The sequence below is a fragment of the Anopheles gambiae genome, chromosome 2 (assembly GCF_943734735.2).
Source record: "Anopheles gambiae chromosome 2, idAnoGambNW_F1_1, whole genome shotgun sequence".
Taxonomy (NCBI): Eukaryota; Metazoa; Arthropoda; class Insecta; order Diptera; family Culicidae; genus Anopheles; species Anopheles gambiae.
In genome coordinates, this window is record NC_064601.1 from 114,558,554 (window position 1) to 114,581,582 (window position 23,029).

General features: G+C 47.6%; 2 protein-coding genes across 51 annotated transcripts in view; one reads left to right on the forward strand and one right to left on the reverse strand.

Moving 5' to 3' along the window:
* The window catches only part of LOC133391020 (uncharacterized), a 41,468-nt gene extending 39,563 nt beyond the window's left edge, over positions 1-1,905 (reverse strand). The window contains exons 1-3 of one of the 14 annotated variants that reach the window (XM_061640681.1): positions 1,705-1,905; positions 1,528-1,603; positions 545-1,316 (exon numbers count right to left, since the gene is read on the reverse strand). In XM_061640681.1, the coding sequence (XP_061496665.1) occupies positions 545-1,177 (633 nt within the window). In that variant the 5' untranslated portion in view covers positions 1,178-1,316; positions 1,528-1,603; positions 1,705-1,905. Of the gene's footprint in view, positions 1-544; positions 1,317-1,444; positions 1,604-1,700 lie in introns of all 14 variants that reach the window. The other 13 variants (XM_061640679.1, XM_061640680.1, XM_061640675.1 and 10 more) reach the window with 13 other exon arrangements.
* Positions 1-23,029, forward strand: part of LOC1269835 (glucose transporter type 1) — a 172,006-nt gene that overhangs the window by 71,339 nt on the left and 77,638 nt on the right. For 21 of the 37 annotated variants that reach the window (XR_009764505.1, XR_009764507.1, XR_009764504.1 and 18 more), the window contains exons 1-2: positions 2,663-2,805; positions 20,279-21,001. Coding sequence is in view for 6 of the 37 variants with exons in the window: in XM_061640657.1 (XP_061496641.1) it covers positions 20,972-21,001 (30 nt within the window). In the remaining 31 variants the exon portion in view is untranslated. Of the gene's footprint in view, positions 1-2,662; positions 3,491-18,624; positions 18,685-20,278; positions 21,002-23,029 lie in introns of those variants that run through there. The other 16 variants (XM_061640627.1, XM_061640634.1, XM_061640631.1 and 13 more) reach the window with 8 other exon arrangements.

Sequence of the window (23,029 nt, forward strand, 5' to 3'; positions counted from 1 at the left end):
CAACGCAGATTGATGGCGTGGATTAGTTTTCGTTCCGAGGTCGATGGCAAAACCCATCTCCACCGACAAAAAGGAGAATTATTTGTGTGTGTATGCCCGTGTCGCACTAAAAACATTAGCTCATCCCTCAGCAAACACGGCTAATCCCTTTCGCCAGGCGCATAAATTCTATTTCTGCTGGGGTTTTCTCCCTCAAAACACCTTCCCCCTTCCTGCCTGCGTATTGGAATGTGAAAATTGGAAAAACATTCTAAAGAAAGGGACAGACCGAAACACCAAAGCGAAGTGGTGGTAAAAATTTGGCAAACAAGGTAAAAAAAGCATCATCCTTTTCGATGAAGGTACGCCAGGTATCGTCGAGTCGCTTTTGCGCAAAATCCTGTGTTACCCAAATAACAGTTAACGAAATCATCGTTATCTCGTTACAGACCGGGGCGACATTTTTGGACGCCCGCTCGTCTGCCCTCCCTATCGGCTAGTTTTTGGGGCGGCTGCAAAGTTAGTGGAAAGAATAATCGCACCGGGAAGGAAGCGGGAGCCTTACCTTCCGCTGTCCGCTGACAGCCGGGAGAGGATGAGCCTGGGACAGCATTCCGGACCAGGACGGCGGTTGACGGTCCTGGCATTCCACGCTCGTCTGTCCAATGCCGTCCCGGTGATTGACGTTATCTGCGTCGCCGCGACCTTCCCGTTTCGGGCCGGCACTCATCTCACCGGTGGGCGGTAAAGTGGGCTGCGGGGTTGGAGTATGTTTCCCACCCTGCGCGTCCCACCGACAATCCACCCGTGCCCGTCCCGGGCGGGCCGACGTATCGGGCCGGCGTGACGGACAGCAGCTCCGCACGAACTTTTGCTGCTCGCTTGCGTGCGCTGGCTGCTGGGGGCGGGGAAAGGGAGCCACCGGACCGGCTGCGGGGTGACGCCAAACGGGACGCTTCGTCATCCCCACGGCACCACCACCATCCGGTCTTTGGGGCGTTTTTCTAGCCCCAAAAGCTCTGTTGCCGATCGATTCGGGCTTCGATTGCGGCTGCTGCGGGGCACCGGCGGCGGGACAGGAAGGCTCGGTTGAAGCAACCGCAGCAACACCGGTAGCAGCAATATTGGTTGCGGCCAGCTTGTGGGTCGGTATGTTTTGCAAAAAGTCGGCACACTTTTTCACATAGTTTGGGTTCATTATGCCTGCGTTGGGCGTTTGTCCTGGAAGTGGTTGTGATTGGGCTGTAGAAAGAAGAGTGGACCGATGTATTATTGTGATGCTTGCAGTACGGCTGGTCCTTCCGTCCGGGATCTCACTGTTGGTGACAGGTTTTGGGCTAGAAAACAACAACAAAACACAGGAATAAATACACTGCGTGTGTCGGTCACACCGGCCAACCCGTGTCGGATGCCCCCGTGGGGATGTGCTCGGGCAAGCGGCAATTTTATTAGATTAAAATCAAACCTGCCTGCAGCCGACCGAGTTGGGTTTGTTTTGATTGCGCGCACATCCGTCAACAAGGACTCGAAATTTCTTTTCCAACTCACGTCGCTTTTTTGCGTCTCTCCAAAGCAGAACAGTGCCGGGTGCAATTTTTAGTAAACCGAAATCATCTGCCCAAATCTGTAAGGCGTAAAAAGTACAGCACATAATCGTGTTAAAAAAGAATGTTTTTCTTTTTCGGGGCACTATTCCATTAGCGCACTAAAACAATACTCACGTACGGGTTGTTGACCCACAAACGCCGGGAAACTCCTTTTCAGGACAGCGATTTTTCCTACTTTCCAGACGCACGCACTATTCGATTGACAAAGCCTACTCAAACACTGACAAATGAGACAACTGTCAACCCGTGACAAGGTAGATAGAAGAAAACAAAGTCGAGATGATTAGAGAGCTGTTTGTAGCGGGAAAAGACAAAACAACAATCGTTCTTATCTGTGTCGTACTGTCCCGTGTACCAATTTGACTTACCTACACACACACACACACACACACACACACACGCGCAGGACGATTTTGAGTACTTTTTTCGGTGGAAGTTCAGGTCGTCCACGGCGGAGGCAGATGACGCGGCCTATTTCGGGGTTGAGATGTCGTAAAAATAAAACTAACTCGACACTTTGCGTTGATGCGTCGTTTTGGTGGTGGTGTTCTGTGTTCTATCTGCGTGTGCGTGTAGAAAGATTTTGTTGGCTCGTTTTCGCGGCCATAAAAACGTAACCGAAATAATGAAGCACATTTATTACAAGTCGCGAGCAGTGGCGGGTGATAACAGAGTCTTAGGGACCGTCACTAGAATCACCCCGCACCGTATAATCATTACGACCGCCCCCTCCTCCCAGTACGCCCCCCCCCCCCCCCCCCATTCTGTGGTTGGTGAGATGAGTTTCGCTAACGATATTTTTCTTATTTTCGGTGCTTCGGATGTCCGGATCGTCATGAAGCGACAATTCCTATTAAACCACGCTCGTTGATGAAATGATCCCATAGTTCCACTAACGGTCCCCCCTGGAGGAGGGGTGGATGGGATGGATTTTACATGACATTTCAAACGCCATCAGCAGCTGACTGTGGGAGCAAGCGAGAGAGCAATACAGTAGGAGCGCGCGCGTGAGCTGCTCAAAATCGTTCGCTCAGAGAGCGGCGTAGCTCGCTCGCTCGCTCTCTCTGTCTCACTTGTTTACGCGGTAAGCATCTCACCTGTCACTTCGCGATCAGCATCCGCGGTGTGTTGTTGGCGTTAGATGTTTGTGTCCCATACTTCTTCATTCGATCGGTTTATTTCGACTGTTTTTGCGTAGTATAAGTGTACAAAAGCAAAGGTAGAAGGCCGTAAGCAAAAAATGCGCATTTTGCGTGTCTTAAATCGTTCTACGGAGTAGCATCTTTCTAGAAGCTTTGTAGGTCAAATCGTGTTTGCGTGGCGTGCGTGTAGCGAACGAATCGAAATGCGTGCGTGTGTTGTGTTTTGATCGATTGTTTGCTGCGCGAGAGCGTGTGTGTGTGCGTGACCGTAGACCGGTTTGACGAGCTATTCGCGATCGAACCTCGTCTGTTGCGTGTGTGTGTTTCAGTGAGCGTTTTTACGTATTTTTTTGTACAGTGCTCGTTGGTGTGTGACGATCATATGGCTTTCTCGTGTTTGTGTTTTTGCTTTTGCCCGCAAATGCACTCCGTAAATGTGAATTGTTGCATCACATTACACAAACCGATCGGGGGGGAGCGGAATTTGCAGTGTAGATTATAACATTCTTCACAGAAGCACGTGGGCGTGATGTGACTCACAGTGTACCACACTAGCCTTCATCTTATCGCAATTCCAAGAGGCGTCGAACTAGCATCATCATTGAGGGCACCAAGCGGCTCATTATCTCATTATCTATTGCTGTACGAGACAGAGTTTTGATGAGATACTTGTGAGAAGAGTGAGCAGGCGAAGAGCAAAATCTCATTCCCTTGTGAACGTAGCAGTATGAGCAAAGAAGCAATTTGTCGGTCTAATTTTAGGTGAGAATGATTTATGCGCTTTGCTTATAAATTGGGAAACCCCACACTTTCTTAAACAGCCACATAATCATGTTATAACTTACTAAACGATATCATTCAATAAGTCTGTAATCTGTAAATAAATCGCCACGCTACTCGCTGATAACATCATTAACATGCAGCAATGCATTATGCTGGTCGTCGCTTAAACGATAACGACAAAGTACTCACACCGTCAACCAACCTCCCCGTTTGATAGAAGCGATCATTCTGCGTTTGATGTTGCACTAATTAAGCAATCGGGGTACATGATGGGGCATGGTGCAAGTAGTAGTAAGAAAGACACTTGAAATTATCTGCCGCCGACACACGGGGCCGGTACGATAATGATGGATGGGCGATTACTACACAGCGAGCACGTGTCCCAAGCAAAAGCCACCATTCCGTATCAACAAACAACAATGGACTTGGGGAAGATTGTGTCACACGATTTGTCTAAAGATGGAAGCGCGTTGATCGTTCGAGAGCGGCGGATGTAGAAGCGACCGTGAACTTGAGCAACGATAACGAGCCGAGTTTCAGTTACAGCGAGAAGTTGGGTGAGAAGAATGGAGAGAAGTACACACTAACAAATTGTATCATTTAAAGTAAATTTAATTACTTAAATGAGCACAATCTATTACTGCCATCTTAATGAGCAATACTCATTGTCAGGTTTCTTTGCACTTTTTTGTTACCAATTTATCATCGAGCGAGTATCTTTAATTGCGCTCCATTAAACGCGTTGATGCATTTATTGCGCGAAACGAGGAAAAAACAGCGAAATAATGCATCCTGTGTGCATGAACTGTCCACCCTAATAATAATGTGACAAATGTGTGCCCTTCATTATCGGTTGCTGTTTAGTCGGTCGTTAATTTTCCGGCCCCGGCGCTCCCAGGCACACGTCGCGACAAATATCGAAGCGCACAGGGCGATATTAATTTTATTGTCACCATCTTTTGCAACGTTTTGCCAAACGTTTGGACTGCAAAATGCAAATGTGTTTCAAACGAAATCATTCAAAAATGTTGAAGCTTCCCTCTCGTTCTTGGTTTTTTCTCTCCCTCTTTCTCTTTATAAAGTCCATAACATCCGACGGGGGGTAATAACTTTTCCATCATCCGCCCGTTCGATTAGCCCTTGGAAGGAACGTGCAGCTAAGGAGGCGATGGTGGTTGGCAAATTTTCCCCGAAAACAGGTGGTCGATATTTAGCACAAGGCGGCGGGCACAGTCTGTTTCTCGGGGCCCTTGACGATCCCGTGCCGGTTGCCTCTGCCGCTGCTGCTGTCGAATTATTGGAAAAGTTTATTAGCATGTTTAATTATTTATCGAAGTAGTCGCTAAATTGTGCAGGTCGACTGGCTTGTCGCCATCTTTTGCGCCAGCATCCCCTGTGTGTGTTGTGTGCTCCCGGCCTGGAATGGGGGGAAATTCTGCAATCTTTCCCGACCGCTTCACCCTACCCATCGCCCCGGGTCGCTAGATTGAATTAAAATTATGCGGCTTCCGGCGGTGGCGGCTGTTCGGAAAAGCGGCTTTTCGGTTGGTACGCTGCTTCCAACACACAAACACACACACACACACACACACACACACACAGGCCTGATCATTGAACGCGAGAGCTTGGAGCGCGTGGCTGATAGACCGACCGACCGACCGAACCCGATGCAAGCTTACACTACAAAACCGGCAGAAATTATTGATTAGTGAAGCTCTCACGTGCAGCTTTGGAGCCGTTGAGTGTAACAGAGTCCTGCAGTGTAAAGGCCCACGCTTAGCAGCGCACGAAACGTACGCCATACGGGGGCTGCGGACAAAGTTTTTGCGCGAACCGAATTTGTGTTAGAATAATTTCTATTTATTCGCGTGATTACAGTTGGTGCACGTGCGGAGGGAAAAGGGCTCCCGAGTGATGGAAATAATTCCGAATTAGATAGTGTGTGTGTGTATGTGTCACGAGGGAGGGGTAGAAATTATTTCACTTAAGCTTTATTTACTTCGAATTCAGTAATTTATTGCTTCGAATGAAATTTCGCTCGCGCTGTTGTGGCGCATTTCCCCCCCCGGCGAGCTGTTTTTCGCTCCAAGGCTCAACGCTGGAGCGTGTGGTTAATTTCCCACGGCATTTGTGACACTGCAGATGTATGTCAGTGTGTGTGTGTGTGTTAGTGTGTTAGTTTCCCCCCAAACCGTTGCCTCCTGAACGCCAACCCCACAACACAGGGCAGATTTTGGCGTATCCTGCTCGATCAAACCGAGCTCAACGGCGGAAGTGCTTAGGAACTTCCGATGGGAGCCTCATTACAAGCGGCACCTGACACACCTACCACCTTCCTTCAGTGCTGCACCGTTTAAGCCGACTGCCGGGCGCAAATTTTATGTGCATACGATAATGACTTTCGAATTAAGTATCTTCTCGGTTGCCACTTCGGTCCAATTACCACTCCGATCACTTCCAATTACCGTACGTACACACACACACACACACTCACACAGGCCACGTAGCGTGTTTTTGTGTCGGTACCGAGTCGATGGAAAAGTGAGTTATCGTGGTTTTGGTAAGCGAATTTTACGAGGGTGGATTTTGTGATTATTTTCACTCCCCCCTCGCAGCAAAAAAGCCTACAAATCAATAGCGAATTGTTTGCTGCTGCTCTCGTGCTGATTTCACACATTTTGGGGGAGGAGGGATGGTCGTAGTTGTTGTGTTTTAAAGATTCTGCGAACTATAACCAACGGTGAAATGATTTACATGATGAAAATGTAACACCAAATATCAATAAAACGTACAAGAATGCATTTATTTGCATATCATATGCGACTTCCATGGAGTGAATCAACAAAACGGGAGAGTTTACACCATCAATTGGCTTTGTTAATTGAATTGTATGGGTTCTGAAATTTTCCCGAAAGCCTTTAGCAAATGAAAAACATTCCAATGGATATGTACTGGATGGAAATTGCTGGCATGACCTTTTTGCCACCCGTTAGGATAGTTTGCATAAATGTTGGAACTCTGTTGGCAGGCGGGGCATGTGTTTATTGGAAAAATTACCCAGAAAAGTGTTGATGGAATGTAAAATAACATTGCAATGTGTATTACACCAGCGATAGAAAATTCCAATGCGTTGGGACTGATTTTCCCTTTCGCAGAATTTCCCTCCTTTCCTACAGTTCCGCACTTGGAGCCCCCGTTGGAAGGACGACTGTTTTCGTCCTATCAATAATGTCTGTGGCCTTTAAATTTTATGCCCCTCGGTTGTGGCGGAGAGGGATGGAAGAAAGGTAGACGCTGCTCAACGATTCTTAGTGTTTACGACTTTGCTAACGACTCTGGCTCGAAGTGTGGTGCCGGTGCTCGAAATCGTTTGCCGATGATCGGTTACGAATGCTGCAGGTCCTCCTCTCCACCCGAAAAACAGACAGCAACAACTGGGAGAGAGCGAGGAAAAGGGGCTCACGGCGCTAATGGTTCGTAATAAATAGGTATCAAAACTAGTGCTTACCACTGGCTGTTTGTGTCTTGTGTTTGTGTCTGTGTGGTCCTGTGGAAGCACGGTGTAAAGTTTCTTATCTGGCCATTTTAAGCATGAGCGGTCTGTTGTTTATGGCCACATTTAACCACCCGACAGTTAAGGGCAGCGGTTGGGTTGTTTTTTTTTTTTTGGGATACGAGAGAGCGAAAGAAAAGTACAAGAAAAGAATTATTACCTTCAATCCACTAGTGGAACTGGCACGGGCGAAGATGCGCTCGCCTATTAGCGTAATTGATAACATTTCAATACACGCGCTGTTGCCTCAATTCGAGCGAGCGCAACGGAGCGGAAAAGTTTAGTACCCTTTCAGCATAATTGCAGCCCGGCTCGGGTGGACGATATCTTTATTAAAAGAGGAAGCACTTGTACTTGGTGGTTGCGCGTCCTCGTGTGTGAGAAGGTTTCCTTCTTTGCGGAGGAAAGGCACAACAATGAGCCACTTTATTTATCGGCGCGCATCAGAACAAAACCCTTTTTCGGGGATTACATACATTATTATTTTATTATAGGCCGGCGGACCTCCCCCCTCGGCAGAGCTAACCTCTCTTATCGCTCAGCCGAAGCAACGACTCTCTTCCCTGGACAGGTGGATCCAACCCACACAGACGTGTAGCAACCGTCCGGCGTAGAAGCGAAGCCCCAGGGAAAGCTCCGGAAACAGCTAGTAATGCCCAGTTTTGGTCGGCCTATGCAAACAATCGCTACCGGAAGTGGGCGGAAAGCCGAGGCCCGAAAAACTCGCCCTTAGAAGACTTACAGTAACATTGGTGTTGGTGTAGAAGGCGAGGGATAAGAGCCAGAAAGTCGTGTTTCGTTTGCGCCACTGCTGCTTTAAGGGTAAAGTCATTCGCCAACGGTGAGCGTTTGGCGTACGCTTGCATACTTCTAGGCGCATTTCCTTGCTTGAGAGTTCAGAGCAGCGTGGTTGCTATGACATTTTCACCCTCCAGCTGTCATAAGTTGGGGCGGAATAAGGGACCAAAAAGATTTGAAATAAGATCTGCAGCAGCATCTTTGGCTTTTTTTTGTTGTATTTTTCTTTTATTCTGGTTGCCTAATACCGCTTAAAGAAAAGTGGTAGAAATGCTCCGTGGGGTTCCTATTTTGTAGTCCGCTTTGGTACGCCACCGGGAAACGGTCACAATGGGCGATGCAATCTCGCGAATGCTGCGGCAGCCGGAAAGGCTGTGGCTGTACGGGTTTGTTTGAAATTGGTAGGAAAAGCTTATTATCGGACTGTCCCGGCCACAGTCGCACACAGGGACAGTACTGTGGGCTTGGTTCCTTCCTTTATGAATACCAAATGAAGCAGGAAGCTTAGCACAGGCAGAAAAGATATCTGCCATTTTATTCTATGATTTTCCCATTGACCGGAAGGCAGGGCGGAAATTCAGCTTTTTTTTGGAAGTGAGCTGAATATGGAACAAGCTTTTGCGCCGAAAAGGCTCCTCTCCCTGGCGTAGATGATACGCAGCACGTAGAAAAACGATCATTTTTGGTTCCTCTCTTTGTGAGCTTAAAATCTATTTTCAATTGTCAGGCATTTTCTTTATTTGACACTGCGGCTAATAAGATTATTTTGTGTGTGTGTGCTGAAGGAAGAAAAAATCAGCCAACATTTAAGGATGTTCCATACCCAAAGCCTTGTCCTTGAAGTCGTTGGATCGCCTCAAATCATTTGTTTGAATTAAGCTTTCTTCCTACCAAAATAAGTAATCGTGTTCGAGCTTCATCTTACGACTTCTTGGAGCTCATCTGCTGACCGAAAAAATGGATTCATCGTCACCATCATTAAGGCACCCATTGAGCATCTTCTCGCATCAGGACAATCACTTCCATTACCATTTATATCCGTTTGCTCAATGAATCCTTTCACTCGTAACGCACTCCAAAGCAAAGCGTAAATGATTCCACAAACACTCACAGACACCTCCCAATCCAAAGCTTTCGGATGCCGTTTTCCTCCGGAAGAGCTAAGCTTGGTTCGGAAATTGTTCCTGCTCCTGGATCTTTACAAGGCGCTTCTTCTCTTCCTACCCCAAGTGGTTAAGTTGCCCGAAAATAAAAGCAAACTGCAGGACGACAGCTCACGGCCGATCCCCGGCCGAAATGCGCCGATCCAATTGATATATGGGAAGGGAAATGTCGAAAACAATATTGGAAATGTTGTTTCCAGCTTGCCAGGGCCCTGGACCAACCCCGTCTATTCCTTCCCGCCAGCGCAGGCACCGGCACGCGGGGAATCATTGAGTTCGCGCGCGAGGAGCAAAACTGATTAAAATAAGATATATTTGCTACGCCCCAAACCGTCGGCGAAGCAAGCCCGTCCATTGCACGTGGCCCGGGTCCGTGGGCACCCGATCGATTGGTTGGCCGCCCGGTCGGAATGGTCGGAAGCAGCAGCACCACCAGAAATGGGCAGAAATGGCCATAAATTAGTGAAATTGAAGTGTACATCCGCCGGGCCGGTTCCGTGCCTGCTGCAGACAGCCCTCGCCGGCAGTTATTCGTAGGATTCGGGCTTCATCATACGGCCGTGTCGAGGCGAGTCATGGACCGGCGCTTGGCAGCCGGTGTGCGCTCTGCCAATGGCAATCCTTCCAAGCTTCGCCTGGCTGTGGACGCCGTTTACGGTACAGTTGCGTCCGAAGTGCTTCATATCGGTTCTGGTGGCGGATGGGAGAAAGCGTTCTCAATTTCTGCTCAATTACTTTCCTTTACCCCCTGTCCCCTCGTTTGCCCAGACGCTTGACGAGCAAATGGTAACTGCATTAGGGGAAAGAACGGGTGATGGTGCTGGTGGTGCATTCTTACTGTCTTCTGCTGTCCCGGAAAGAAGACCAGCAAACCGTCTTCGGGAAAGTCAAGAAGATAAATGTGTGGATGTGCATCTATCGAGGGATCCTCGAGCCATGGTACACCGCGATGACATTAGCCACAACCGGCGTCTGACAAGCGGCCATTTTAATGCTCTCAATGCTCCTCTTCGTCTCCGTCGCGCTCTGCTTCGTGTTCTTGTGCCGTATTCAGCAAGCAAGCAATTGCTTCATATCATCAAAATGATGCTAATGGCCGCACCATCTCCATCCCATCGACCCATGCTGCTAAAGGCTGCCGGAAGCCGCACATAACAGACAGTAGAAGCAATAGCAATACCAACCATAATGATCATAACAGGAACCTCCGGACGTGTGGAAGGCAAAAAACCCCAGCTCAAGCAATCCCCATTCGAAGCTGCTCGCACTCCAAGAGCCTTCATCGCTCAGGAGTGGGTCTTTACTAAAAGCCATAAGAATATGTTGCTCACACTCATCCATCGAAACACACACACACAAACAGCCATTCACCCATACGCGATGGGTGGTGCTACGTAAGGGTAGAACCGCGAAAGAATCGACGAAGTGAAAAAGGCATTAAGATGAAATGTTTTAAATCGAACCGCGTACCGAAACGGAAGGAAGTCGGTCCTTTAAGGGGGGAGGGAGACTTTTTTGCTTCCTCTCCGCGAGACATTCCGCGTTCTAAAAGGCATCCCCCGGCTGCTTCCTCCCATGCCCAACCCGAAACCAAAAACGGTACGGTGACATACTTGTTCGCATGCATTTACCACCACCACCACGGGAAGCTTGAGTCGTTGAGAGCATGAGTGCCATATTCCGGCATGCGATGATCGCTGGGTGGTGGTGGAACCTGGGAGACGGCGGAGTTATGGCCACACTGAAAGATGTTTACTCCACAGGATATGTCGCTCCATTCTGCACAAACGACGGACCAATACGCGGCGTGCACTGCCGGTGTGTACAGTCAACATTCTTCTGGAGACCATTTGTGTTGTCCTTTTGCGCAACGACACTTGGGCGGCGGTGGTGGTGATGGCAAAGCATGGGTGATAAAATATACAAACAACAACAACAACAACAACAGCAACAACAACCTTTACTGACACTCGTATCATGCCCGTGCCTTGGTGCTTGGTGCGCTGTAAAATATGGATGAGTCGTGAGCATGTTCTTGATCTGGCAAAGTGCTTAAAAACGATCGCATTTCGCATCTCAGCCGTCCGTCCATCGGGTGCGGTGGTTATGCATTTATTTGATGATTTATGGTTTTGCGCTCGTTTATGCTGCTCTATCTCGCTGTGTGTATGTACCGGATGCCCGTTGCAGACAAATTGTCTTGTCGATGGGTGTTTAGTTTTTTTGCTCTTGGTGTCTCCTCCGCTTCTCTATCTTTCCCGTCCGATGGGTTTTGGCAAATTTGAAGAACCATTAAGTGGCCGTTTGGGGATTAATCCACACGATTAAATAAATTGAGACATACCGCCGTGTCGACACCGGCTACTTTATTGGGCCGTCCGGCTAATCCGGGTAAGTGTTTATGCCGATCGTTTTGACATGATTTATACTGTTGTCGTTGGATTTGAGGGTTGGTTATTTTTTTTCTTTCGATCTACGCTGTTTGAGTAGATTTGTTTGGGATATTTCAGGATGATTTGTGCGTAGCAAATGGTAAACGGATCATCTGTAATGACTGTCACAAAATTGGCTAAAATCTTGCTGTGATATTAAACAACCGTACTTTGCGGAAAAAGGTAATTTTGATAGAAAGAACAATAAATGAGATTTTCTTATCAGAATTGCATACTTTTAGGCGTTTTGAATTTTGAAATTTGAATTGTTCACCGTCCATATCAATTGATTCATCAAGCGTTGTAATGTGATTTTGTTCACAGAATTGCATACTCTTGGGCGTAATTAAGGTTAAACGTGTCCACTTTCGAGGAAATAACAGTCAGTCAAGCATCTGTTCAATGTAGTAATGTAAATCACATTATATTTAATCTTTCGAATTGCATACCTTTAGGTGTAATTTATCGGAAAAGCTTTCAATTTCAAGACTTTAAAGTCAGTCAAATACTTGTGAGGCAGATCGTACAACGCTTAAAGTGCTTCTCCAGGTACGGGCAATAAACCACGCTGACGATTGTGCGAACCACGTAATGGACATACCGAGAAATATGGCACGAACTCAGGTATCGTCCGGCATCTGGCCAAACGGTCTGGTCAGCCGGGCAGACCGACAACATCCTCGCACAAATGAACTTACACCGTCCCTCGGTTAGCGAAGTTATTCTTCTTCGGTTCGAGCACGTTTTGGGAGCAGGAAATGAAACTGCTGGCGGGCAAGAACTGTGCAAATAATGCACTGATAAGTTGCGGAAATTGTGACTACAGACAGTAAATCTGACCCTTCGAAGGAAAGCTGCTGCTGGTGGACAAACTATTAACACAATTCCGCCAGCAGTGCCAGCCAGTGGGACAGTGAAAGATGCTGTCCACGCAAAAGGGAATGGTTGTGGTTTGAGTTTGTATTTTGTAATCAGAATTTGATGCACTGTTTGCACCGTCCAGGCAGATGCAGAAATAATTGAAACAGTTTCCAAACCATTACGTGGGGCTAGAGCGTTTGCGTGCTTGTCGCCTTGACGGAGGGATGAGTTTGTAATCAATCGAGCTAGAGGTTAGAGCATCTGATAACGGGCACTGCTGGAGATGGAGTGGAAAACTGTTTCTCTAAGCTACCGAATCAAAGTTGGTGTTGGTATTTTTGTGGGATAATGTGCTGGACGATGCAGCAGATTGCTCACGTAGCATGGGGACAGCTAGGTTGTTGATTCTAGAGTTTCAATATTGCTTTTAAAACGGTGGCCTTATCCACCACAAACAGGTTAGGTGGGCGGATAGTTGTCTGTTTTTTTGTGTGTGGTGTTTGTTTGTTGTGCATACCAAAGGGTCACTTGCATGGTTTCGAGCGCTATTTTCATTAGTGTGAAACCTTGTTTGTTCAATAAAAGTTTCAGTTCAGACCCGCCAAGCACACGCTGGTCAACATTGATGAGTTTATCGCTGATAACGTTCCCCGCTAGAAAACGGGACACGGAAGAAAAGCCCTTGCAAAAACTGCACCACACAAAAACTCCAGTGTGTGTATGTGTGTGTGTGTGTGTGTGTGTGTGCACGCGATGCAATCGCATGGAAATTGTGGTGAATGCGACAAACAACATTAAAACGGAATGAAATTTAAACTCCAACAGCATCATCATTATGATCATGCGAGTACCACACAGCGGGAGGAGGGACAGTGCTCCCCGATTGTTGTCGCAAAACGTTGTTGTAGTGTTTATTTATTTATTTGTTTCAGCAGCAGCAGCTGTACGGCAGTGGCCGGGCGAATAAATAAATAGCGAAAAAGGGGGTTGAATCACTGGCACCCCAGTCAGCAAAAGGTGCAACTTGCACCCGGGCGGTAGCTCCACAGATTGTGCCACAAATCCTCGATGTTCGGTAGACCTCCGTTTGTAGGCCCCCTCGTCTGACCAATGTTTGTGCAAACCTGTGGGAAAGTGTGCAGCAGTGCTTTTGTTTACTCTGCGTTGTACTGTACAGGTTGTTTCGGTTTATAAATAGCGAGCAGTTTGGTTTTATTGTGTTTTATAATTTAAAAATCCTCAATTGTAGTGATATTGCATACCTGTAGGCGGTTTGCGCTTATGAAAGATATGTTTTGTTAACACAATTAATTTAAAGCAAAAGTATTTAAAATCTACAACACAAAACACGATGCAAACTCTGTTGCAGACCTTATTCATCGCCGAATTCCCATATGAAATCAGATATCCGAAATTAAAACGTAGCTTCCGGGCCAAATTGGAAAGATATTGAATGCTTCTCCCCCTCTGCTAGTACGCCATTGTTCCGTTGCTGCGTGAGATAATGGCAACAATTAACAAACACTTTATTTTTCTTTCATCTCAATCGGTCCGCGTTCAATGCAATACTGTAGCGATGACCCGGAACATGTTCAGCGGAACGGACACTTTGGCTACCTTTTTTACCCTTCTGTCCCTTTTTCTCTCTCTCTCTCTCTCTCTCTCTCTTTCGCTGTCGCATTGTTGAGAAAGGTAATTTGCAGTGCTTCAATCATTAAACGGAACACGCACGAAGACAAACCGTGATAGATGCGAGTGCGACCAACGGTAGCAAATGAGTGGCTCGAGAAGGGTGGTAAGGGAAGGCAGCGTGGGGGGGTTTTGCATTATGCATAGAATAGTAATTGATCTACTCCGGCCGGTGCGGGAGTGAAATGAGTTGTGCATTTTTTAATGAGCACTAAAAATGTGTCATTCACAAGCCGCGCGGCATACGATTGACGCTGTATCGCGCACATGTCATATGATACGTGCATGTGTGTGTATGTGTGTGTGTGTGTGTGCAAACATACACTTTACCGATAATTCCATCCATCCTTTCTTTGTCCCCGCGCGGTGCAAGTTAAATATCGCATTGCAGCATTTAAAATGCGGCTCATTTAAAGTGCTCTTCGTGGCGTTTGCAACTGTGATTGATTGGGTGCACAAACAAGCAGAGCAAACAAATACAAAAGGGAAGCTATCTTTGTGGAAAGCCTTTTTTGTTGTTTTGTTTAATGAATCCATTTTTAAAGAGCCATGCATGATGGGGATTGTTTGTTTCTGTGCGTGATCTCGAATGAAATTAAACTTCACCTTTGAACGGTTTGTTTATCGTTCAATCGACTGATTGTTTGGAGTAAATGTCAGAATCAATCACAGTCAATAATAATTTTCAATCAAACTACCACCCTGGCGCACGACCTTTCCGCTAAACACGTAATGATGCCCCTCTTTCGGGTGGAAGAGGAAGTAATTATGAGTTAAAAATGTGACTACCACACGCCAAGGATATCTAGGAGCTCTCCGAGCGGCAGGACCATGTAACTCAGGACCTAATTAGGTTTTGGGTGCCCTTTTCCCCCCTTGCTGAAATGTCCCCCAAAAGGGCAAACAGGGCTTGTGCTTTACTGTTCAACAGAAAACACGTCTTCCCGTGCGGCTTATCGCGAGTTATCGTCTAACAAAAAAATCCTACCATCAGTTGCTTCGAGTGTCCTGTGGATGGGCCAATTAGTGTACGGTACGACACAACAACCACTTTCTTTTTTTGGGCTGTTGGCGTTACCGGAAGTAAACAACGTTGCTAATATGGAAAGAAAGAGAGAATGAACAGAGCACTCTCGAAGTCCCGAACTAGCCGTAGCCACATAATGAGTGTGGCACAACGTTACTGTTTCTTTCCCTTCTTGTTAGGCTGTTTTGGAGTCACCGGGGAACATTTTTCACAATTAAGCCTCAAGAATAATTGGACGTGTGTCCCTGGTCGGCACAACCATTCGACAGGGGGACAACGGGGGGACAATGTTATCTCTAGATAAACACGAAACCAATCTTTGCCGATTCGGGATCATTGTGTCCTGATCGGGGAGGTCTGGCGACATGGCCCAGCGTAGGTGATTATGGGCTTAAACGCAATGGCCGACCGACCTGGGCTGGGCGATTTATTAGTGGTCTTGAAGACGAGATAGAAAGCAGATTGTGCGCGATTGTGTGGCTGAGTTCCGGATCCCAAAAACACGAGGTAGAATTGATTGTGCTGTTTAGACATCTCAGGGAAGGCCCACAGGACTGGTGGCGGTCACGTAAGGTGTATTGGGAGTGGGCGTTTTTTCTCTCCGATTTTCGTCCTTATCTGGGAAGAGTGATTTTGTGTCACGATTGAGTTTTTTGTGTGTGATTTTTTACACGTTTGCGGCAGGGCCCTCTGGAAGATAAGGAGCCTTGCCTGCCTGGATAGGAGACAGTGGAGCTGGAGAGATTTCTGGTACGTGACCTACACGGAACGCATGCGAATGGTCCAATTCCCCAACGGCTAGGACAGAAAGGACATCTCGTCCGTGATCTCGCGATCCATTGGAATACACACACACACACCCTTGCGGGTCACTCCACCCTCTCGAGCAATTATCTACGCGGATAAAAGCTAAAACTTTGCCTTGTTTTTTTCATCCTTCGCTTCATTTTCTGGTCGGCGATAGTGCTTGCGGCCCAACTTTCTTGCAAGCTTCAATGAAGTTAGTTAGTGCGCTCGGAGTCCTTGGCATGGAAATACACGGTGGATTACACGCTTAGCTCACGAAGGACACGGGCACACTACTCGCGCTCTCACACTTTACACGGCCGCGTGAGTGATGAACGGAACGTGCGTTGACTTTGTGTCGAGTAATTTGTCGAACGGCAGGCGCCTGGGGTTTCGGTTGGCTCTTTTTTTCCCATCGATCAGTCCTCCCTTCGCACCAGTACCAGTACAAGTTTGAATAAAGCAATCCAATGGAGGAATCCAGTGAAGCAAGCAAACCTCGCCAGTGCGAAGTGAAGAATCGACGATTTTAATCGACGCCTCATTCAAAGTGCCTGCCGAAGACGGAATGCTTGGGTAAGCGAAAGAAATCAGTGTTCCGTGGGGTGGTCTTTTGTGTGTGAAAAGTCACGCCATCGGCATTGAAATTTGTCCAATAGCAACTCTGATTGGGAGGTTATTTCGGCGCTGCCTGTGTGCTGATGGGGCGAAAGAACGCGTATTCTATCGGTTTGAAAAGAACGCAGCTGGCACCCACACACAATGTGATGAGCCATTGTCTGCGGGGCACAAAGTGTTATGGGAGCTGGTGGATTGTACGAGCAGAAACGAGCGCAATGAGCATCCTTTTTGTAAAACATCCCTAAAAGCGTGTAACTTCCATTTGAAATGCTGCAAATAATGAACCGTTGTCATGTGGATTGCATACTTGGAGGTAATTTCGTTTCCGTGCTTGGCAACCGAAAGCGCCTGAAATTAGGCAAGCTGTTTAGCATAGCGATTAGCTTTTGTGGAGTTTGTTTCGGAAGAGTTGTTTTCTTTGTTTTCGAGCACAATTCCACTGTACGCACGAAACGCTGAATCTCATCTCAGCCGTTCAGCCAAAATCCCCGGTACCAGTGTGCATTTATTTGCGCCCGTCAACCACAACTCGAAACATTCAGGGCATATCGGACCGGTACCATTACTGAGTGGGCAAATTTTACATGCCATCATTCACACCCGACAGCCCACTGAACCGGACACTTAACCTCTCCACACCTTCCAGCGTGGTTTCCGCGCGTTCGTGACTCCGTACACGTGCAGCCCGCAGGATCAGGATCAGGTTTCCACCGGGGGTTAGCATTATATGCCGCTTTTGGGTGCTCCGGTGCACAGTGTTTAGTTCTAAAACCGAAAGCTTTCACTCGCACGGCAATGAGAGAGAGAGAGAGAGAGCGAGCGAGAGTTGAAAATAAAATAAAACAACTCCAGTGCAAATACCGTCCATAAATAACTTATCATTAACAGTGCGATGCACAATTTACACAGCGCGCAGAAATATTTCTCTCGCTTCTCGGAAAGACTCCACTCCCCCTTCCACCTGCCTCCTGGATCGTCCGGGCGCATCCGGGTGGATCGTTGGATTTTTCGGGGTGAATTATCTTGTTTCGAGGGCTTTGCAATGTGGGCCCCACACAGCACAGCATAATATAGCAACACCGTCCAGTCCATAGACCATGGACAGTGCAACTTTTGACACTGTGTATGAGGGGCGCGGAAAGGGGGGGAGGTGTGCGGTCATAGCTGATAGCGAATAATTTAAGCAATGCTATTTTAACAGCATCCAGTGGCCACGCGGACCGGGTCGTTGAAAGCCGTTGGAAGCATTCCAAACTCGCTTTTCACCATTTTACCTTCCGAATGATTTCCGGGGGCAGCCTGATGAGTCCGGTTCTGCTTGACCTCTCTCACTCCCCTTCCGGGGGTACAATCTGGCATCGGGATGCTTGCAAAAGTGTAGTTAGGAAAGTGATTTTCATTCTTGAATGGCTTTCCAGTGGGTAAAGTTGGTGAAATTGTTGAGTAAAGTGTAATTGTGTACTTACGGTGTAATGCGATGGAGTTATTAATCGAAAGCACTCGGTCATGCGGATTACAGCCTTCTAGACAATTTCATTTACTTAGCGATGGTGTGCAAAACGCCTGAAGTTAGACAATCCGCAGCATAAAATAAAGCAAAGGTAAAGCATCCAATGCGCAGTACTGTACAATTACTTTAATTTTAAATAATTGCAAGATATTTTCCGCATGAAGTATTGCAAATCATAGAAGCATCAATTTGCATTGCTTTATTTCTTTCAATAGAGACATCTTCGTTGCAGCAGTAGCTATCATCTATCAAACAGTTTTATCCTTATCTTGGTCTGGCTTGGCCCTATGAGAATGGATGCTCAGATTCCATCAGTGTAATTGCATTTATGCATCGATCATTATTTTGCAATCCAATTTCCAATCGTGCCATTGTTTTCGCTCTCCGTCCCATCTAAGTGGCTCGATTGTGCGCCCAATGCCATTGTCGGCAGCGGAAATATCACTCAAAGTGAGCATTTAACATCAAACGGGAAGTGAGCCACTCCATTATCGTTTCTCCCCTGCTTGTGCGATGGTATATTAATTCGCTGCTTTCCTTGTAAAATCGCTTCATCTAAGATAGTGCAGATAGCGTTCCGAGGAAGCGAAGCCGACTATATTGTACCGTATATTTACTAACAATCTTCTTTCGGTTTTCCACTCTCTTACTCTCTCTCTTTCACAGAAATCAATCCACCGCCAAGACTGCTGGGAAAGGGATTTCGCCTCGTGATCGCGAGACATGATTAAACGTACTTAAGGACGACAACATTCCGTTGCAGGAGAGCACAAAATCCTTCTTCGTACAATTCAATCCGACAATTGGCCTGACAGACCCGTTGCTGGGGATTGGGGAGTAAAAACTATTTATTTTGCCTCGCCCTCCTCTCTCCCCCACGAACCGGTCACGACACAATCTTGGCGCAGTGATTGTGCTTCCCGAGCACACGGCAACAAAAGCGACATAAGAAAACACTTCAAACAAACGAACCTGAACCTTTTGGGTGGTCTGTAGACCAGCTCTGCAGGCATCCTGAGGGAAAATGAGAATGAGAGGGAGAGAGGGAGAGAGTTGGGATAAGAAACTTTATCCCAAAGCTGCAGCGAAACGAAGACAGCAACCGAATGGCGGCGGGAGGATAATAAAATACGAAACAATAACACACAACGCAACGCAAACGGCCAGGCCAGGAGAGAAAGAGAGCGCGAGAGAGAGGGACAGTGGGGAAAACGCTTTTGGCCGGAAGGATTTTCCATTTTCAACCCATTCCGCTCGAACGATAAGAAGATAAGGCTCCGATAACGGTGATACGATTCGTCGTCTGACGTTCGTCCGTGTCCTGTGCGCGCGCCCTCCGGGGGATGATGCTGTTAACTCGAAGCACACTGACACATACACACACACACACACCGAGACACAGACAGCGCTCGGGTACCAGTGTGGACGGCAGTAAAAAGATCAAACTCCCTGGAATCGGCATTGTCCGGTTGCTGGCCGGAAGTGCTGCCAGCGCTGCAAACTGACAGCTGCGGGGACGACCCTTTTCGAAACGGACGGAAATGAATGGCATCGATCGCGAGCAAGCTCTGTGTGTGTGTGTGTGTCTGTTTGTGTCGGTGTGCATTGCTTTCGCCATGGTAGATTTGCTATCGTCGGTCAGTCAAGGCAGCCTGTTAAGAAGAGAGTCGTCGGAGAGTGGGACAAGATCGGGCAGAGAATTTGATGTTCCTTTTATCGTTCGCCTGTTCGTGTGTCTCTCGTGGAGAAGGCCCTGTTGTGCTGGGACAAAAATACGTCCTTAAAAGAAAGGAGACGAAGAGGGCGATCTACACCCGCAGGGAGTGGCAGCATTCGCAGGGACAATGTAACAATGATCAAACGAGTCAGTGCACGAGCGTGGTACACTATAACTGACGAAGGAGGATTGAAAAGTGCAAACAGTTGAAATAAAACTTTAACGCAGCAGAACAACGGGGGGAAAGGAGAATGCTGAAGGTGCCGGATCGGAGTGATAAATAGTTTTTCCACTTGTCACTCGGCGTGGCGTGGCGTGGCTGACCAAAGTGGGAACGCTTTTCACAGTCGGTGTGACAGTGTGACAGGCGGTGTGTGGTTGTGTGGTCGTCGGTCCAAGTGGAACAATCGGCGGAGCTGACAGTGGTGCTCAAGCAATGACGTTTGCACTTTTCGAGCATTATCGGGTGCTCTTTTGTCGTTCGGTTTATCCCCATTTGTTTGCCGACAGTCACTCCTTTTTATCATGTAACGACGACGTTAAATATCCTTTGTTGATGTTTCTTTTACCTCTTGATGTTCAATACTTTACAACCTCTTTCCTTTTCCAGGTGTGAGCGTAGCAATCGCTTCACTTTGATGTGAGCAAGTGGATTGAAAGTTTAATGAAAAAATGTGTAAAATGGTGAAAAGTGTACGATTAGGTTGAGCTGTAGCATAAACACTGTAGCATAAAGTGCGAAGGGCGGACGAAGCGGCGGGTGGTAAAGATACAGTTTAGTGTTAGGAGTGTGCTTACCCCGAGCAAAATCATCCCAGTGCTTGCGCGTGTTTCGTGACATGACGTGGTGGGTGTGAAAAATTAGAAAACAAAGGACATTTCCCTTTGTCCCATATTTCCCTTATCCCACGGCGCGATTTAAGGTGTTTCGGTGCGAAAATCCTCTCTTTGTGTCCTCTAATATAATTGATTCGGTCTCGGTGGTTGCAAAGTGTGTGTGCGTGTAGAAACGATTCGCGCGAGTAAAGCAAAGGACGCCCCGAAAACGGAAAACAAAGTGTTGGCGAATGGAATGAACCGCTTCGAAAAGTGTTTTGCTGTGCTGTGTGAGTGAGTGTGTGCGTGTTTGTTTGTTCGTTTGAAGATATTAAAGTGTCTAAACAGCGAGTTTCTCCAGCAAGGCAACATCGGAAGGTTGTACATTGAAGTTGAAGGAAGCAAGAACCCATCGTTGTAGCAGCAGTAGCCGGCAGCAGTAGCATTTCCGAACGTGCGCGGAAACAAAATTTCAACCTACTAGTGGATGCCCGAAATGGCTGGACTGACAATTAAGGTAAGAGTGGGGAGATCGAAGGGAAGCGTTCAAAATTATTCTTTTATACAGATGGAGACAGGAGTTCATAACCGAACAGACAAGCAGCGCTGATGCCACCTTGTGGAGCAGTTTTCTCTACGAATGTGGTATTGTGCAGTTTCTTCGTGGCTTTTAGAGTGTCTTACTACTAGTCTACTAGTTATCCACTACCAGCTATAAACATTGTAATTTAAAACATTTCATTATACTTGTACAGCGCTTTAAAACAAGCCCTAAACCACTGTGTCCTTTCAAAATCCTGTCAGAAAGAAGCTTCCCAGTCAACCACAACCAGCAAAGATGAAAGTCTCCTCCAACGGTTGACGTCGTCGGCCACAAGTTACGAGCATGTTTATCATCAACGCTGGTTAGTGTCGCCTCTTCTCTCATCCCGGCCGCGATCCACTGCACCCTCGTTCGTTTGGTCGTAATTTGAATTTACAAAATGTCATCCAACCCGGCCCGGGCCGTTGCATTTTCGTGGCAGCAAATTTGTGTGCAAATCAGCCGACCGTGCCGTGGGTCAAGGGGCTCTCAAGCATCATGCCCTGTTTTGCATGCACCATCCCAACGTCCCCGAAAAAGCTTCTTATCGGATCGGAACGATTCAGCTTCAGCGTGCACTTGGTCGGGGTGGAGCGGTTCCCGGGGCCGGGATTGTAAAACCGGACGATTAAGATTAGGACGACCACGAACAACCACGGGTAATAAAACAAAAAAGAGCACAGCCGTGACAAACCCTCAAAAGCCCGTGGATGACCGAGGATAAAATGGCTTGTCAGTGTCAGTGTGAGGAGTACGTACTCCTCCCCTAAAACAATTTGACACGCCGTTCGCCAACAGTGTGTCGGCCACAATTCGTGATTTGTGAAGATTGAAAGGAGCAGCGAAGTGTAAACAACACCGCAACAGAGGACCCGGTGGCCATCGTGGTGGTGGCCACTTTCCTCATTACAGTCGAAGGTGGTGCGGAGGAAGGGATTCAGAAAAAGGGTCCTCCGTCTCTGGGTTGGCGTATAAACGCGCATCCTGGGCTTCCTTCCCAACCAACCCGACCCAAAGCGGATGCAGTGGCTACAAACTGTCGCATTGCAAGAGACAATGCCGTTTATCAAACCGACCGTGCGGTACCTTGCGTTGTTCCTCCTTTTGCTGTTCGCTCGTAAATCCCCGGAACCCCGGACAGCCTGACTGTTGTGTAGCACTGTTTACGCTTCACACCCACCCAACGATGGAAAAATCGGATCCAATGCTTGAGGACAGAAAGTGCGGGGGATCGCACTGCGTACGACATCCATTGGTGTAGGATTTTTGGGGTTTATCTTTCCGCTTTAGTCGATCGAGCGACCAGGCGCCTCCATTGGAGCCTCCGTTCCGCCTCGAAGGACCATTGTTGCGGACGCATGTGCACGTGGAACAGTGTGCTGTGTGTCGAACGGGTCGAACAGTCGCAAAACGCATTCCACATCGCTCGTATATATATGTGTGTGTTCCTGTGTCGTTCGAAAGCATTATGGAGACCGAAAAACGGGCAGCGGCGGCGTGCTCTGACCTGGATTTACTGCCAGGGATTTACTCACTGCATCTCACCTCCATCAACGCTCCCCGTCTTCGTCTAGATGGCATTTTCGGGCGTTCTGCGTTGTAGTGTTCTTTTTGTGCCAGTGTCGCTTTTTTCGGGCTAACCTCGCCAGTTTGCAACGCAGGGCACGCCATACTCGTCCTGTTGGAAAATCGTGCCATCATGCACAGGCACAATAGAGGCCACGCCACGCTCTCCTTGCACCTTCCTTGCTTCGCTGCTGTTCGAGCACAAGCCAACGTAGCTTGGAACGGTTTTGGAAAAAGGACATTAGCAAGGAGCGACTCTCGGTCCCCTCTCGGCCTCGTTTACGGGCCGTAACATTCTCCCGGCATATCGGTCCAGTCTGTCTTCGTTTTTACAACCAGGACATTTTCCTTCTCATCCACCTCCTTCTCCCTCTTGCTTTCCGCGCTTCGATCATT